This window comes from Mesitornis unicolor, unplaced genomic scaffold (genome assembly GCF_000695765.1).
Source record: "Mesitornis unicolor isolate BGI_N332 unplaced genomic scaffold, ASM69576v1 scaffold45955, whole genome shotgun sequence".
NCBI lineage: Eukaryota > Metazoa > Chordata > Aves > Mesitornithiformes > Mesitornithidae > Mesitornis > Mesitornis unicolor.
Window position 1 is genome coordinate 10037 of NW_010187360.1, and position 17888 is coordinate 27924.

General features: G+C 45.7%; 1 protein-coding gene across 1 annotated transcript in view; it reads left to right on the plus strand.

Annotated features, from left to right (window-relative positions):
• LOC104541366 (protein MAATS1-like) overlaps window positions 1-11544 on the plus strand; it is a gene marked incomplete at its 5' end in the record, with an annotated part of 21470 nt that extends 9926 nt beyond the window's left edge. Inside the window, 6 exons of the mRNA XM_010185412.1 lie at window positions 512-583; window positions 2106-2252; window positions 4915-5136; window positions 6406-6554; window positions 7842-7933; window positions 11264-11544. Of these exons, the coding sequence (XP_010183714.1) occupies window positions 512-583; window positions 2106-2252; window positions 4915-5136; window positions 6406-6554; window positions 7842-7933; window positions 11264-11544 (963 nt within the window). The remainder of the gene's footprint in view (window positions 1-511; window positions 584-2105; window positions 2253-4914; window positions 5137-6405; window positions 6555-7841; window positions 7934-11263) is intronic.
• Window positions 11545-17888: the final 6344 nt, after the last annotated feature.

A 17888-nucleotide genomic window follows, 5' to 3' on the forward strand; every position in this document is an offset into this window, starting at 1 on the left:
TCTTCCCTGTTTTTCCAGCACTTCTAAAATACCACATTTCAATGCAGACCTCATAGGCTCTTTATTAAGAAAAGCAAAACCAACAAACTTCCTTGCAATTTTGAAATTTCTTTTCTATCTTTCCCAGACACCCAATGAGCTTTTTCCTTCTGCTACTCTCAACTCCAGACTAGAAGACCCCACAGCAAGAAAAAAAATGCTACAAATAGTGCTGCTAATGCATACAGTAGTTTTCTCCATTGACATCTCCTTATCACTGGGTACTCTAAAGACCCTCCAAAATCTCAAATAGAATCTACCCCATCTCTCGTAAAACATAGAAGTACGTATTATTCTTACCCACCTTCCTTTCCCTAGAAATCAGAAGAACAGTGTTCAGAAACAACTGAGTAAAAGCTGGATATCAGTTTCAGACATCAGACTTTTTGATAGTTACATGGATAATCTATAGAACTCTCAGTCTCCAAAGAAATAATTGATTATTGTGTGGATATTTGTTGTGTTTTGACAGGAGGAAGAGGAAACAGAACTGGCAGTGATCTGTCTGCAGAGGTTGCTCCGAGGCAGGGCTATTCAGAACATGGTATTCTGAGTCTCTTTGTTTACGTCTCTCTTTAGAATGATGGTGGAAATGATTGAAAGTGTGCTTGCAATCTTTCTTCCACAGAACTGATCAAGGGTAATGAGGCTTCTGCAGCATATCCTCCTGTATGTTATCTAGAGTCCTTCAAGGCTGAAGGCTTTGCTTTCCAGCCCAAATTTCTTACAGGACCTTCTAGGTTCCTACACGTCTATGAGTGTCTCCCTGTTCCAGCCAGCCCCTACACTCAGCTGTTTAATTAGATATTTTATAGCAGAATTATTCAAATGGCAAATTCTAGACTAGATCTGGACCATGAGTACATTTTGCATTGATTATGCCAAGATCCCAGGCACAAGAAAACTCCCACATGCCAGCAGGGCAGCATGTATTTCATACCATCTTTCCAGTTTCCTGTGATGGTGAGCTGAACCTTAGATGAGGAGCAACTGAAGCATCATACTGGGGTTTTCAGCAAGTGCAGGACCCTTCCTTCTGCTTTCAGTGGAGCAGAAATGGGTCTAGGTAAAAATTAATTGAGTACCTGTGCCTCGTGGGCTTTATATCAAGCAAGTCTATCATTGTTTATCAGAACAGTCCAGAAGGTTTGTTATCATGCCTGCTGAGAATATAGTTGATATTCTCTCTTGCATTAACTATTTAATGTTTGTGAAATGTAGGCCCCTGATCTGAGCTTTAGCAAACAATGCAATACTGTGAAAGTGGCTTGAGGTGGAATGTAGACTTCCCAAGTCTTCTCCAGTTCTGTGGTGACCTATGAGAAGGATGTTTGGTCCCATTGCAGAACTGTTGACTTTCATGTTTTGAAATGTACCATCATTTTAGGAATCCCCTTCCAGCTACTACTGGATCAGAAATACATGACTTGGAGAATGACGTGAGCAGGATTGAGTGATCCTTTGTTGCTGTTGGAAATCCTGTTGGAAGAGAGGGGGAATGAAAATAAGACCATGTCAGGGAAGGGCTGGGCCACATAACCCCACAACAGGGACAGCAGCAGTCTCAACAAGCTCCCCACTATTTTATTGCTTTGAGCTGTTGCTGGACTCCCTCAAAATGAAGTTCAGAGAACATCAGATGTTGAAACAGGAGACATCTAACTCTGGACTAAGGAAAAAGGGCAATGCTTACACTGGGAAGCTTTGACATTGAGGCTGATATGACAGGATCCATCCTTGACGTTGGTGTTGCTGTTCCACATTCCAGTTGTTTGAATTCTGGTTGAAGCTGAACAGAATTTTAAAAAAATATATAGTAAAGTAGCAAGGGATCATCTATACACCACAGCAGAAGGTCTCAGCTGTCATCTTCTATGCAAGAGGGTTTAGGCAAGATTTACCTGACAGCTGTAGTGTTTGCCTAAATGTGGCCACAAATTCCTTACAGAGAACTAGGGTCTTGGAAACAGCTGACCTTGGAACTTGGAGAAAAAGGGTGTGCTTTGCTGGCAAAACATGTTGATATGTATTCTCCATTTAATATGCTTGATTGTTTTGCTTTAAAGATGTTTGAAGAGAAGGAGAAGCGGCTGGAACTGATCCGAGAGCTGCGCACCACTCACGCGCTCCATGAGGATGGACAGCTGCTTTTGAAGGCAGAGGAGCAAATGACACTGGCTCTACAGCAACAGCATGACTTGCAAATGCACAAGGTTTGCCTCTATAGATGAGAAGGCTGATTTACAACACCATCCTGACTGGGCACTCTGTGCTTGCAGTACCATCAAGACTCCCGCAATTAAATTTCCTTTTGTTTTTTATTACCCACAGCACAGAAAGCACCCCAAGTAACAAAGATGCTCTTCTAGCACAGGCCAAGCATTGAGTGCCTGAGGGGCTAAAATTGCTCTCTCACTGCTGTGAGGGCTCTGGGGAATCTCAGAAACAGACTGAGGCACCCTGACCACAGTTGCTACGCAGGGTGCACTTGCTTTGTTTGCAGACAGAGAACTTATTTATATTTACAGGACTTTGAACAAACTGCACTGTCAGATGAACCTCGGTTTTCCCACATTTCAATCCATTTGACTGGTGCTGTGACCTGGCATCACAATACATGCTTGTCACTCACATCTGTCAGATGTTTTACTGAATGTGTGTTACTGCTCTGTCATTTCCGTGTTCCTTTTCCAGCTTGACATCCTCTCAGCCTTCTCCTTAGGCATAAAACATCACAAAACAAGCCAAAGCAGACTTACATTTTAAATCTTGCTGGGCTTGAGACATACAGGACCTTAGCAATGGTGCCACATTCTTGTACTAGCCACTGTTACGCATTTTACTGTTTATCATTTCCAGATGCTCCCTCATACATAGGAAGCCCAGGTGTAGAATGCAGGAATACAGAATTTTTCTGCTGAGGAATTAAGAGAATAATAAAGCCTTAGGCATTAGGAACTTGAATTGCTCCTTCTCCTCTGGAAGCCCATGTGGGAGCAAAGGAGAGAACAGTTCAAACACTATAATAACATTTATAGAGAAAAAGAGAGAGCAAGTGATAAATATGCTGACCTCTGATCTGAGAATTTCATTTTGGGAGAGCCACTATCCCCCTCTGCTGGTATCTACCTCCTCTACTCTTGCATTTTTTTATGATGTCTCTGAAGGCACGCAGTCCAAGGTTCACGTCTTCAAACACTGTGAACTTTAAAACTCTCTGGAATGCATGTGCAAGAGTTTTCTATGTGTGTAGCTATTTTAGCAAGTCTCTGATGACTCACAGTTCTTCAGTTTTTGGTGGTCACAGGTTTTTTTCAGGTTTTTGACATTTCCAGTATAAAAAAGAGGCATTTTTCAAGAAATGCTTCCTGCAGAACGAGGACAGAAACTCCAGATAAAACAGTCAAAGATGAAAAGTTGAAAAATTCAAACCTCATATATAACAAAAGTCTAAGACAAAATTGCTCCTGGGTTGTTTTCCTCCATTTCTCACCAGTTTTAGGCACAGGACCTGGAGCAATAAAGAGGAAGCAGCACGTTAGTTCCATGTTATCCCTCCCTGCAGGCTGGTGCAGTGACTGCATTGCCATCATCCTTCTTAAACACCCATGGGCTAAGCACTGCCACATCTATATGTGTGCAACACTGACAGTACCACTTCCTTTGAAACACTGCATGAGCAAATGGCACAGCAGTATAAGACAGCTATTTCATTACTACTTGTCTGGGATATTTCAGCTCCACTTTGAGTTTTATTTTTCAGGTCTACTCTTTATTGTCTGTTTATTCCAACAGAGACGCAGCATCCCAGCCTGTTCCAGACATTCCCTCCTGCCAAGGACTGTGGCTTCATTGTCCACACTGGAGATAATGAATTTACCATAGATCTTGTCCCTTTGAACAAGGAGCAAATGGCACAGTAACACTGAACACTTGAACACAGTCTCAGCTCTGTCACAGACTTTCTGATTTTCCATTACCTGGAATTTTGAGGTCTCATTTGCACTTCTGCAAACTTAATATAATTACTGTTGGTTCTATTTATTAGCAGTTAGTACCTTGTACAGTTTTAGGTAATAACTCGATACCTAAAACTGTAGGGACTCATGGCTGCTGCATTATCTCAGCAAGTTGAATCACTTTGGTTGCGTTGTGAATGTCCAACCAAAGTCACACCATTTCACTAAGGTGTCTTTGAACTGTAACAAACATACTGTATCCTTAGGAGAGAATAGGATGTGGCTGTATTCACAATTTCCTAAACCTTTACTCAAGCTTCATACTCATAAAGATGGTTTAGTTTCCAAATGCTAGAAAGCAGCTCCATTTGCAACTTTTCCTACTATTTTTCTGTTCTTGTCTACTAAGCTAAGAAAGATGGAGGGTGTGCAGCTGCAGTAATTTCTTTTACACCTACCCTTATGCAATTTATTCCTACCCTTCTGTGGTCTGGGCAGTGCAGCATTCCCCAGTAACAAACAGATGGCCTCAGCAACTATTCTGGTTATACTCACAGCCACAAAAGCAGTTCATAATACCTGGAATACAGCACGTCTAGTGCTTTATCTCCTCCCACCCACCCAAGTGCAGGGGCTGCTTGTCCTAGTGTGACAGTACTGGGACTATTCCCACCCTGACTAGTCTTGCCATCATTTAGCCTCTCTAAGCCATCAGAGCCTATATACAGGAACATTACATTATGCAGAATCCAGGCCAGCGCATGTAAAACAAGAAGAATGCAAAACTCCTAGGGTTGTCCCATGGCTGGTCTGAGTGGATGTTGCAGAGCTGTTTCACATGCCTGTGGTAGTCCTGGGACTTCACACAACATTCCTTGGGTTTGTAACACAATTTTTTGCCTTTTTTTTTTTAAAGCTGTCATTAATGGAAAAGCACTTGGCCAGGGAAGAAGGAAGAGCACTGGCGAACATGCTTGATTTCCTATCCAAAGAGCTGCTGAGGCTGCAAGAAGAACAGAAGATTCACGCTTTTGTCATGCTGGCTGAGAGGCAGAGGCGGATGCGGGAAGCCGAGGAGAGCGGACGTCGTCAGGTGGAAGAGAGGCGGCGTCAGAAAGAAGATGAGATTTTCAAAGAGGCAAGAGAGGGAGGCTGGTGGGACTGTGGGTGGGTTGTAGGAACTGCCACCCTGTGGGAAGGTCCAGATGGAAGAGAGGCGCTTCAGCTCTGACATTGGTGATGGCTAGTTTTTTAAATTGAGAGCGAAGACTTAGTGAAAAGAGGGTAATTCCTTCCTAAAAGAGTCATACTCATTAAGTTAAGGATTATCTGAATAACCCTACAGACAGTCCTGTGAGGCATATCATGAATGAACGTAGGTTTCTAAATTTCCACAAGCACCTATGGAGAACAGGTGTAGCTAGGTCATCTTTAAGAATAATGTTTTATCAGCATTTGGTCTGTCCAGCAGAACCATTAGGTGCTCTCCAAGGAAGGATGCCTTTAAGCAAGGTTTTGGAAAGATTTTCGGCCCCCAAAAGTGGACTGCAAATAACATGAAGTACAAAACTTCTTTTGAAGTAGTGATGATGGATAACATAACTTTGAAATCCAGAAACAGAAATAGTGAATTACTATGTTCCATAACTATTCTGTGGTCCTATTCCCTAGCTCCTGACTGTGTGAAGCTTATTTCTTCCAGTTGAAAGGAATGAGTGGGAGCCTAATTGACTAAACCAATAATTTTCAAACTTTGTGGGAGGAGGTTAATGCCAAGAGACTCTGGCATCATGTTTATTTTTCTTTTCATTTTAGCATTTCTGCATCTCTTGAGTGGGAAGCAAGGAGGGTCGAAATGCCATAAGCTTATGCCCTTCAGACTGGCAGAAGGAAAACACTCATTTCTAGAACCTCTGCTCTACAACCATTATAAGGAAACCAATAATTGCATCTTGGTTTGATTCACATTACTTTGACTGGCTCAATGGGACCTTTTCCTTCAGGATTTGCTTGAATGAAAGCTGATTAATTTACTGAAGTCAATACTGACGATTATTATTTGGCAGTTGTTGCTCAGGGGACCATGAGAACTGAGGAAACAACTGCCATTACATTCACAGACCTAACCGGCTGCAGCAGAACTGGGTCTGCAGATAAGTTTTTCTTCCACCGCTGTTTTTTTCCTGCACTTGTTTCTGTTCAATTAGTTCTCAGAAAGTATTATTAGAAATTTTTTACGCAAGTTTTTCTTTCCAGAAGGCACCTCTGAAACCAAATCTCAGGCTAGCCTGCTTGAAATTGAGAGTCTGGTGAAAATCTGTTGTTCTTGCTTCTTTGGAAGACTGCTTCCACCATGCTCCTGGCACAGCAATAGGCAGAGGAACAGTATCTTGGTGTTTTGTTCCAGGTGGTGAAAGTGCAGCAGCGCACTATTGACTCCTACTTGGAAGACATTATCCTGAGTAGCCTGGAGAACACTGCTGAAGAACAAGCCAGGGAAGAGGTTCAGAGAATGGCAGTAGAAATCAATGACATTGCTTACGAAATGGAAAGTCGGTACGTTATTAAATGGCACATTAGAGGCTGTTTACAGCAGTTTGGAACCTGCCTGACCATCTGCATCTGTGGTTACATGTATCATCTAAGACATGGGAAGGGCAGAGCAATTCTGTTTGTGATCGCTTCATTAGTGTGACTGCTTTATGGGAACCACACTGTTACTACCTGGTACACGCATATAAATCCATCAGAGCCTTATTTCTATAGAGCATGTGCCAGATTCCCTTTGCAAATCACTTGTGGGATCTGTGAATCACCCTTTTTAGACTTCTCCATGCCAATGAGATGCTGTGACTAAGCTTCAAATGAATCTGGGAACTGCCTAAAGCAATACCCATTCATACTGGTCTTTTCATTTATTTACACTACTACAGAAAATCTGCTTGAAAGAGATGCTAAAAGATACAGCTATACAGCAGCTTTTCATTCTGGGGTGGCTGTTCTTTAAGAAACTGCCAATTTCCGTGGGGGTCAGTCATATTGATGACTGCCTGACAAGGCACTTTGAGTAGAGTAAGTTGTTGAGAACACCACAGTCTTGTGTTTGGCTGGGGTATCAGCAGTGAATACATTTTAGGACCTGCCAAACCTCCAGTTCAGTTTCTATGCTTTTTCTTTTTTTTTTGGAATTAAGCCATAAAAATTCCAATGACACAGTGACTCTCCTATGGTACAGCAGCTGTGTATTTTGTAACTAGATGAATACAACCAGAATGTTGAAATCCTTGGGGAGAATAAAGCATAGATAATGCATGCAGCCCCTGGGCCAATTGGGAACCCACCAAACACTGGCACAGAAAAGAGCATGAGGACCAGCCAAATGCAGAGTCACAAAAGAGAAGAATTTAGCAAACTCAGCAATGGGCCAAAGACTACATTGACAAAGACACAAATCCTCAGAGGTATCTGCGTGTCTAACTCAGTTTGTCATCAGTGAGAATTTGGCTCCTTTGAGGAGCCAAAATACCTTTGAGGATAAGGAGTCTAGGGTGATCTTCTCCCTGGAAATACTGCTTTCCAATGCGGTATTGGACACATTGGCAGTGCAGTGCAAAGGGGAATCATAGAATCAATCATAGAATCATAGAATGTACTGGGTTGGAAGGGACCTTTAAAGATCATCTAGTCTCACCAGTAGGATAAGGAGAGACTCAGCCAACAGTTACTGCCATGAGAATACACTCCCTTGGAAATAGTGAGAGTATTTAAAGAGAGTCTTGTGTTTGCAGAGGTGATCTAGAAAGAAAATAAAAATACTAATGCCATTCTGCATCTGTTCTGTAGTCGGACTCGCCTACAGTCAGAAGAGATTGTAGCAGAGCTGGTTTACGATTTCCTGATTCCAGAAGCTGATAAAATGTCTGTCAGAGAAAAAGGTAAGGACTCCAGTAACTATTCTCTTTGTGAACTGGTTCGCCCTCCTTAGTGTAGCTCACTGAAAGGGAAGATGCCAGCAGTTGTCTCAGTGCTCTAAGATTCCTGTTTTGCACTCTGCAGGTAGAAAGTTAAGCCCTCTTAAGCCCTAATTTCTCGTGAGCTATAGTCTTTTAAAGTGGTGGCCAGAATTCAGACCTGATGTAAATTTGGTGTATCTGCAACAATAAAACTACATGAAAAGAAGCAGGCCATGGCACCTTCAAAAACAAACTGGGAAAGGTCTTTAAGTAACATGGCTGTGAATTGTCTATTATATGACAATATCTAAAAACTGTAGAAGTCTTTTAACAGGCAAATTACTTAAATATATGCCATATGCTGAAGGAAGATTATATAGTTTCCTATACTTCCCCCCCCCGCCCCAGTTGGTTGAGAGCTAGAAGCCAAGATAAGGTTTTAGGGTTGGCTGTATTGGCATCATGTTTTAAGTAGATAATCTTGCAGTTGTAAAGGATGCCTCCGTTTAGCCAAAATGGAATAGTATCTGTCAAAATACAGAGGGGAAGGCCCTCGAAACCTGTGTATTACATTGAGTATCATGAATAAATGGCTGTTCTTAACTGAGATGTTTCTACTGAACTGCACACTCAGAAGACAGTGACTAAACCAGTCACCCATAGAAAGTGGATATAACCTAAGAAAAGCAGTTGTATCACAATAGAGTCTGAAGTGGTCCTTGCTGCAGTGTACTTTGACTTGAGAACAAAGGCACTTTCTTCATTACTTTTTTTGTTGCTTTGTGAATGAAAACACAAACCCTACAAACACATTTTGTGGTCTCTGAATTGTGCAAACTTTTTTCTTCCTAGCTGGTGTATTTGTCACAACAGCAATAGCTATTCAGCAGCTGGCAATTCTGCAGAAGCTTAAATCAGCTCTCTTCTCCTTAGCCCTGTTTCTGCACGCTTACCAAAGCAGGTGATGTAATGTAGTCACTGAAGCCTGCAGCTCAAGCACTAACACACACAGGTTAGCCTGTCTCAGAAAGGAGAACAGAAAGAGAAGACCGGGGGATGGCCTGGGATTCTGGACATACAGAGGTGCTATCAAGGAAGAAAATATGTACTGAGATGCAATGCAAGAGCAGCTAATGAACAAAGCACCTCAGAAGCACCCCCAAGCAACAGAGGAAAAAAAATCTTCAAAATCTGTGATAGCTACAGTGGGTTTGCCTGGAGAGCAGAGCTAGACCCAGACAAAAATTAAAGTGGATGCTGGTGGGAGAGCTAGAGCAACAGGTGATAATGTACAAGAGCTCCTTCAAACATGGTCAGCTGAAATTTGACACAATATTCTTGTGACAGCAGATATCAAATGTCAGGAAGAGACCTGGCTCATACTCCCTTCTGCTATTGCAGCATGGGGTGGAGGGGACTTCATACACTTAAGAGATAGCTGAATTCTACCAAATGTGTGCTCTGATGAACACACCCTGCCATAAAACTCCTGCATAGTGATACCTTCAGAGAAGCTGAATCAGTAACTATTCCATGTGAATCTAAAGGAAATAAGATCAAAGAATGGCATTCGATCTCCTGAGCACATCGGCCTATTGTGTTTCTGTGGCAGCTTTTAAAACTTTCCCTGTAGTGAGCGAGATTATTCATTACAAAACTGTGTTTTAGCAACCTGGCACATGCTTGAGCATACACCTACCTTGGAACTCGCAGGAAGTGATCTGAGAGCATGGTTGTCTTGCCTGCCAGAGGAGCAAATCTGTTTGTAGAACAAAGATTTGAGGGTCTGCAACTTCAGTCTTTGCCTATGCTTTACCTTCCCCTTATCCAACACTAGCTCATCCTGAAACCCCTCTGCATCTTGCTTCTGAACCCTCCCTCGTTGGAAGTCAAGGGAGGTTTAGATCGGATATTAGGAAAAAAAAATTCACCAAAAGGGTTGTCAAGCACTGGAACGGGCTGCCCAGGGACGTGGCTGAGTCACCAGCCCTGGAGGCATTTAAAAGATGTGTAGATGTGGCACTTAGGGATGCGGTTTAGTGGTGGAGTTGGCAGCGCTAGGTTAAAACGGTTGGACTTGATTTGAAGAGTCTTTTCCAACCTAAGTGATTCTACAATTGTAAGCCAATGTACTGATATGAAAAAACTTGCTTTTAAAAGGACAATCACTCACCACTTTGAGCCCACTTCCTTTTAGATGGAATTCATGGTGGATGGAGGAAAGGATTGCAGCAACACCAGGAGAGCATTCCCAGTGTAGTTGATGCAGTTCACACATGCACGATTGAAGCCAAAATGCCTTGGGTAGAGAAAGCTCTCCTGGGAATCGAGCATTGGCTGGTGATGGTCAGCTTTTCAAATGCAAGTGAGATCCAGTTGCATTCATTGTCGGCAAAATGGACCTGGGAGTCCATTTTGGGAGTCCATTAAGCATAAACAGGATGGGCTGGTAAGGTCATTGGCAGTACGCAGAACTGGATGGCAGCATGCAAGATACCAGTGGTTCAGATTCCCAGTTCCAGTACAGCTCAGCCTTACAACACAAGCTCACCAAAGCAAGAAAGAAGTTTTGGACTTTTGCAGGGAAGTGACGTGATGAGAGCTGCAGCTCGTTCCTGCAACATTCCCCTCCTTACAAGCACGCAGTGTTTCAATCCCCATGGTTGTTTACAGCATCGTAAGTCTGCAGAGAGAAAGAGGGAACAAAGAATGGTAAAGAGCAACAAAGAGAATTGTGGGGTGAATTATTTGGCTTGGGTCATTATTTCCCAAGAGGTGGGCTGGGAATATAGACAAACAAAACTGGATAAAAACTGTAAAACACAGTAAGGAACACTCCTGCAGTAGCAAAAAGGAGATTATATGGTGGGTGACTTAATGTGCCTATACCGTCTCCAAGTTTTACTTTGAACTCAGTAAGGGTTTCTCAGTGCAGGCAAAATAATAACACAGGAGAGGGCAGATTTCAGCTCGTCTTCCAGAGACCTGCTGCAATTAGCAGCCACTGGAGGAGAAGTTATTTTAAAGCCTGGTAACATATCCTGGGCAGGTAAGCCCTAAGCTGAAGAAGAAAACACTGTGACTGCGTTTCCCACTGTGGGTAGTCTTCAAAGTGAAATGCAAAGTTGGTAGCTGCTATTAGGTGGCAGTAGAACACTTTCAGCCAAAGTTAGAAGGGTGTGATTTTTTTTTTCCCTGAGACAGGCTTTTCTACAGCTGCAGGAAGGCTAAAAGCTATCCCTCCCTTCTCCCCTACACAGAACACTTTGCTGTACATTTCCAAATAAAAACCTTACCTCTTTTTATGCACAGTGAGGCAGTCCCAAGGAAAACACATCTATGCTGCTCATCAAATCATCCACGGGGCCATAGAGGAGGTGGTGACTGATCATCAGGCACTGCATCGGGAGACATCGGCCAGCAAGACAAAGGGAGATCCTGCTGCTGGAACAGCTGCTGGACCAAGCGCAGCTGACAGCACTCGCTCTGCCCCAGTTACACGCGAAGCAGCTGAACCTGTGTGTGGTGAAAGCCCAGGAGAGACAGCAGTGAACCCTTCTGATGGGTCAGACAAGGATCCCACAGGCTCCTAGAGATGGAAGATGATCCAAGTGAGATTCCCTTCCCCTCTGTGATTTGAGCTCAGAGCATGGTGAAGGAGGGGGAAACACATTACATTTACTTTTTTCATGGCACCCTTAAATGGAAAATGGAGTTGAGACCATACACAGTCTTTTCTCAAGCATCTCCCACTGATTTCCTTAGTGGAGTAAAGCAAAGAGTGGCATCCTGCACTAGCACTGCTATTAATAAAAGGTTGAAATTTAATGAAAACAGTCAGATCTTGCATCATCTTTTCAGCTAATTAGTCCTTGCATAAAGAAAAGGCGCCCTTGACCTCAGCAGAGTGGTTCCTGCCAAGCAGGCAGTGTCTGGCACTAATAGCTGAGGCTAGGTTATAGCAGAATGACACGGTGGGGGCTAAAGTAGCTTATGCAAAGAACACATTAGGCAGTGCTTGCGGCTTTTCCAGAAATGTTACTCTTTGGGCCGACCTCTTCTTGCTTTTTATCATCCCAGAGGAGAACAATTCTGGAAAAAATCTGGTTTTTCTTAGAACAGTGTTAGTCACCCTGGCTTCCCAGCACCAGGGGACCATGCAAAAGGATGCTGGCTTTGCCTTGTTTGCAGGCACGGGGGTGCTCCAGCTCAGGATGTCAGCAATCAGCAGGCTGCAGACAGGCGCAGTGCCTCTGATCAGAGAGCTGTCAGGGGCTTGCGCAGCTCTCCAGCACCCACCTGTCAAAATTCCCGAGGTCTGTGTGTTTAGCATCTGAAAGGTACATTTACACCGATACCAACATCAAACGCATCAGCTCTTGGAGGAGCAGGCACAGCTGCACCACCACACCCAAAATGCTTACTCACTGATGCTCTGGCTCTGACTTACGCAACAAATGGCAGCATTTGCTCTCAGGGCCAGCCTGGTAATGGGCTCATCTCTGTGCACTTCCACCATTTCTCTGCCTGTTCTTCATGCTGGGTCTGTAAAGCCTCAGGTATGGTCCAACCAACTGATGCTGAACGTAGCACTGCTCCTTCAAAACACAAACCAGCAGCTGGTCAAAAAATTAGGCTCATTAGTGCATTCCCAGGAAAATTTTGCGTCAGCTTTCTGATTTGTGGATTGGGCTGGGGCAGGAGGAAGGACACATACACAGAGAAAAGGAAGAGAAAGGAGGAAAAAAAGGTCTGAATACCCCCATATTCCACTGAGCTGCAAATTAAGAACTGGAGAGAGGAAAACGGAAGCTACACCAAGAAATTACTGCTGGTCTCCAGGTCACAGACCCAGGGGCACCAGGTGACCGGTGGGGTGCAGGTAAATACTGCAAGATCTGGCCGAAGTCAGAGATGGGTCATGAGTTTTGGTTACGACTCTGTGAGGATGATCCCAGTAGGGTTTGGGGATTTGGGAATATTGTCATAGCACACATAGCTAGTCAGGGAAGGAGATGGTAGCAAATGCAAAAACAGAGGAAGAAACAGTCTCCACAGTGTGGGAGGAGAAGCTGTGCAGGGATCGGCTCTTTTGCCTCAGGCCACCTTGGACAAATTTAGCCTGGTTGAAAGAGGGAGGATAACATGAATCACAAGATCCAGTGTAATAAGAGAGACATGGAAAACTTGATGCAGCAGAAGAGTAGAACAGGAAGGCTGATCCTGTGAGGCATTTACTGTACGGCATGTCAAAATAAACATTCTCTGTGCGGCTCATTGTACAACTTGGCGTGGTTTTAGAAAGACCAGAAGGATTCCAACAGGTGTGGGAATGGACGTAGGTTGCAGCGCCCTGGTCTTCTGCATGACAACAAGGGGGCAGGGGACTCCAGATGCTATGCACAGGCTGAGCTATAAATGTCTTGGCTTCTGTGACGATTTAAGGGACGCTGTCAGGGTAAAGCCATCTTTTCCACATGACATTGCCTAGCACGTAAACTGAAGGATTCCTGCAGGAAACTCCACTCTAGAAACTGCGTTCAGTTGCCACGTGTGGGGGTCTTTTCAAGCTCTGCAGCATGTGCTTTGAGAAAGAAAATGAGCACAGTGAGGAGGGAATTTGGACCGTAAATCAAGAGCACAAGAATGCACCATTCCCTCTCCTAGCAGGAGCCAGGACTACCCTGGGGAGGAGCCCATACCCGAAACAAACACAGCAGATGCCTCCGGGGCTGCACCAATTCAGCGGAAACCCTGGGGAAATTCTCTTGTCCCGCTTTTCTCTGGGCAGGTGCCCCGCTGGGAGGGAGCTTCTGCATCCTGACAGGTGCCGGAGCCGGGCTGAGCCAAACGAGCCTCTGGGGTCACTGTGCTCTGAGAACGGTGAAAAATCGGTCTCTTTGCAGCAAATGAATGAATGCAAATTGTCTCTGGTCCTCCCTGCCAATACGCAGTGTGGAAGGAGGAAATACTGTTGTGATAAAAAGGGCTTTCAGCAGGCCAGCTGGAAGTCACCACACCTTTTTTGCTGGGCACTTCCTATATCTACATTATTGTCAACATAAAACCACAACAAATCCATGCTCTCCCATCTCTCCTGTCTCCCTAAAAAGCAACATGACCAACCCCAGAGTTGCTGCTGTAGACCTGTCTGCAGCGCTGTTAAAAGCGTTCCTGCCCCTTTGAGCGCTGCTGTTTTCTCTTCTCCTGGTCTCACGAGCACACAGGACCTGCCTGCTACTCTCTTGGGCTCAATTCAGCCCCCGCACAACTCAGGGGGAACATTAACCTTGCAAGTATGGTCCTCACATGCCAAAGGCTTTTAAGATCCAGTTGCACTGATACTAACTTCACCTCTGCCCAGTCCTGTCTCTCTGCTTCCACCAAAAGCCCCTTCATGCAGTTTTTTCTATGTTTTTTCTGACTAGTGAGTCAGTATCTTCTTGGCACCCAGCAGCCTCCTCACCTCAGTGCCCTCCAGAGTCAGGCCTGGGCTTGGAAGAGGAGCCTGCTGTTTCGTACTCATGCCCTCCACCCCACCAGAGCAGCAGGGATGGTTCAGAACATCTGCCGAGGCTGCGAGCTGCCTGGGACATAACGTGTACACCTGGACTGGTAAATTCAACTTGCTTGGCTCTGCTCTGGAGCAAGGCCCCCACCTCTCCCCACGGCCGCTGCTGGAAGCAGAACTGGCAAGGGAACATCTCGACAGGGCGCGCACTGAAACCCGGGGAGGAGAGGCAGCTCTGGCGCGCTGCTCCGATCCTATCGGTCCCTCTTATCCTCCCTTTTCTCCCACGCGCTGCGCCAGCCCCACGCACCTCTTCCTCCACCTCCGATGGCTGGAGTCCAGGCCACTTCTCTTGGCCTGTTTCCATGTGCCAAAGCCCGATCCTTCATCTTGCACTCAGAAGGGATGTGCTGTTCCCATTTCCTTCCTAGGATGGTCACCTGTATCCACTTGTTAGGGCCAGAACTCTCCCTTGCCAGCGTGGCTCAGCACATAGTCCCCAACAGGCCTGAGAGCTGCAAGCTCTCGCCATCGGGGCTGGCCACTTGCCCACGGCTGGTTGGACCCACTGCACAGCCCAGTCCCCTGAGACTTATCACATTTAGTCACCCAACGGGGAGCTGCCACAGTAACCTGCACTCCTTGCCCGTCGTGGAGCTCCTCGGTCAGCGCGGGGACGTTCGTCCTCTCCCTTGGGCGGCGGCTGGAAGCGCTACCTGCAGCACAAGTGGCAGTGAGCTGACTGCAGCTGCGCAGCCGATGCTGTTGCTCTTGGTGACAACGTCAGCGCTGAGTGTGAACACCACCAGTGCTCTGAATGCAGATGCAGCAAGGAGCCTGAGATGTTTAACCAGCACTCTCGCATAGCCCCTCGGCTGAGAGAGGACTCAACCTTCTCCTAAATGCCCTTCTTGTACAGCATCTTCTCACTCACTGTTTTTCATCGCTGGCATTTGGAAAGCTGCAGCTCCTGCCAGCGTTATGGAGGCTGGAAAGCTGCATTCGCTCCCCTCCTGAAGCTGCCGCAGGATTGACGCTAAGAACGAATCTCCCTTTTATTTATGAGCCAGTGACAGCCAGCCCTTCCCTCCAAAGCCTCTTGCAAACACCATGTTGGTTCCTTACCTACTGAAGCCTTTCTCCACATGCCCACATAATTTTTACACCTCCAGCCAAATGCAAACCATTTTTCATCCATCCTGTTCCTAGGCCTGGTGCCATGAGACAAAAATCTTGAAAAGAGGAGTGAGGCCACGTTTTCTCCCTCTGCAGCAAGTGAGGGGCTCTGCAGGATGCCCTGGACTGGGGCAGTCTGCCCTGCACTCCTGCTCTGTCACAAATGCTGTGCTGCAGCCTCTCGCAAACATCCACAAGGGAAGAGGTTGGTTGTTCTCCACCTACCTTGTCCTGGAGGACCCAGCCTTGCCTCTGGGGAGCGCGAGTGGAGACAGGTGACGTAGAGCGGGGCGTCCCAGAAAGAAGAGGCTTTAACTCCACTGACTGCATGGTTACTGCTGTAACCACCCCTAATGCCAGGGTCTGGACTGGTTGAGCAGAGCAGCTCTGGTCTCAGCACACGAGACGGATGCAGCCCAAATCCCGGTGACGTTGTGGGACCAATGTAAGTGAAGGGACAGCGGCTGGTCACCTGGGTAGCTTCTGGGGCAGCCAGGCTGTAGGCAGCGGCCCAGCCCTGTGCCCTGCGTATCCAGTGCCTGCCAGGGCAGCAGAACTTGAAGAAAACAAGACCCATGCCCCCATCAGAGAGCCAGGGAGGGCTGGCACCTGATTTAAGGGGCAGTGTCAGCACCCCAGAAGGGTGAGAACAGCCCCCAAACGGGTTAGTCTGGGGGAGCCAGCACATAGCAGTAAGTAGAAAGGGGTTGGAGGGAGCCCAACACGGCACTTACGGTTTGGACCCATCAAGGGCATCAGCTGTCCTGGCGCTGGCTGCCTGGTGCAGGGAGCAGGGGACGCCTCGCTCCATGGGAAGCACCAGGCTTCACCCGCTCAGTCCTTGAACGCGTCGACCAGTGTGGTACCGGCAGCCTCTTCTGCAGTCCCAGCTGAATTCGCATACAGGCCGCCTTTCTACTAAACCAATGCCTCTCCCCAAGCAGCCGTTTGGAGGTGGCCACCCCTGCACCCCGGTCCTGGGCGTGGCCAGGAGGCCCCTTCCCACCCCGCTCCCAGCTCTCCCGGAGCAGAGGGGCCAGGCCGGAGCCCAGCAGAGGAGGTTTCACCCAGACGACGGCAGCTGGAGACACACGGAACAAACCGAGAGGAGCCTCTTTGCAATATAAATTTGTTTTTATTGAAGCAGCAGTCACATGACCTCGCATCTAGCCTTTAGGATAGCGACAGAATGGATTCGGCCAGGTCAGCCAGCCCAAAAAAGGATTTTATTAGTTTTTTTTTTTTCTTTTTTCTTTTGCGCTAATAGACATGTCATGTTTAATACATACATTATCCAGTACCGGAAACCCAACTCAGAGATAGCTACGTGCTGATTTGCTGGAGGAACGGTCCACTGGACGTGGTCTCGACAAACTTTACAGATCACCACCAAATAACATTACTAATGGGATCGAATGATTAAAAAAACCCAAACAACCATGAGTGCAGGATTCAAAGCCAGCAGTTTACACAGGTTCTTAAGTTCGCATCTATAGGTGGACGGTAAAGGAAGATCGGTTGGTTGCAATTTGAAATCGTTATGTCCCAGGGTTCCTCTCTCCATCAAATCAAACGGCATCATAGACAAGCTGGCATCTCTTGAAAAACAGCATGGAAGAACACAGCTCATTGAAGGAAACATGCTCATTTCTTGTGGTTTTGCTTTTAATTATCATTACAAAGGTTCACGTCCACCTATTCTCGCGGAGTGGAAAGAGGCGGGAGGGCGAGGAACGAGGGGTGCAGAGGGGAGAGGGGAGAAGGAAAGAAAGGGGCAAGTTTTTGAAATAAAGACCACACACTTGGTATTTTTTAAATTTCATTTCCAGGCTAACCTACTTTTTATTTAATGCAAATTACAGTACCAGTTAACTATTTCCGAACCGAGTCACACAGAACAAAATGTATTTACAAGGGGAATGGGGCGGGGGAAATAATAAAACATTAAGCATACTTTCCACAAAAAAAGTTTATATTTAAAATGAAAAAAACAAATAAATCAGTCACAGAGGCATTCAAGTAGTAATAATGTTATACAGGTTTTGCTTTTCCTTTAAATCAAGACAGATTTGCACAAGTGTATGCAATAGTTTGTATACAACCCACAGTCCTTAATATATATATATATTTTTAGATTTCTGTTTGTAAGATGGAAGTGGTCACGCTAATTGGTGTGTACAGGCCCAAGTGATCCATCAGCAACACATTAATGAACGCAAATTTTACAGGCAAGCAAATTATATATATATA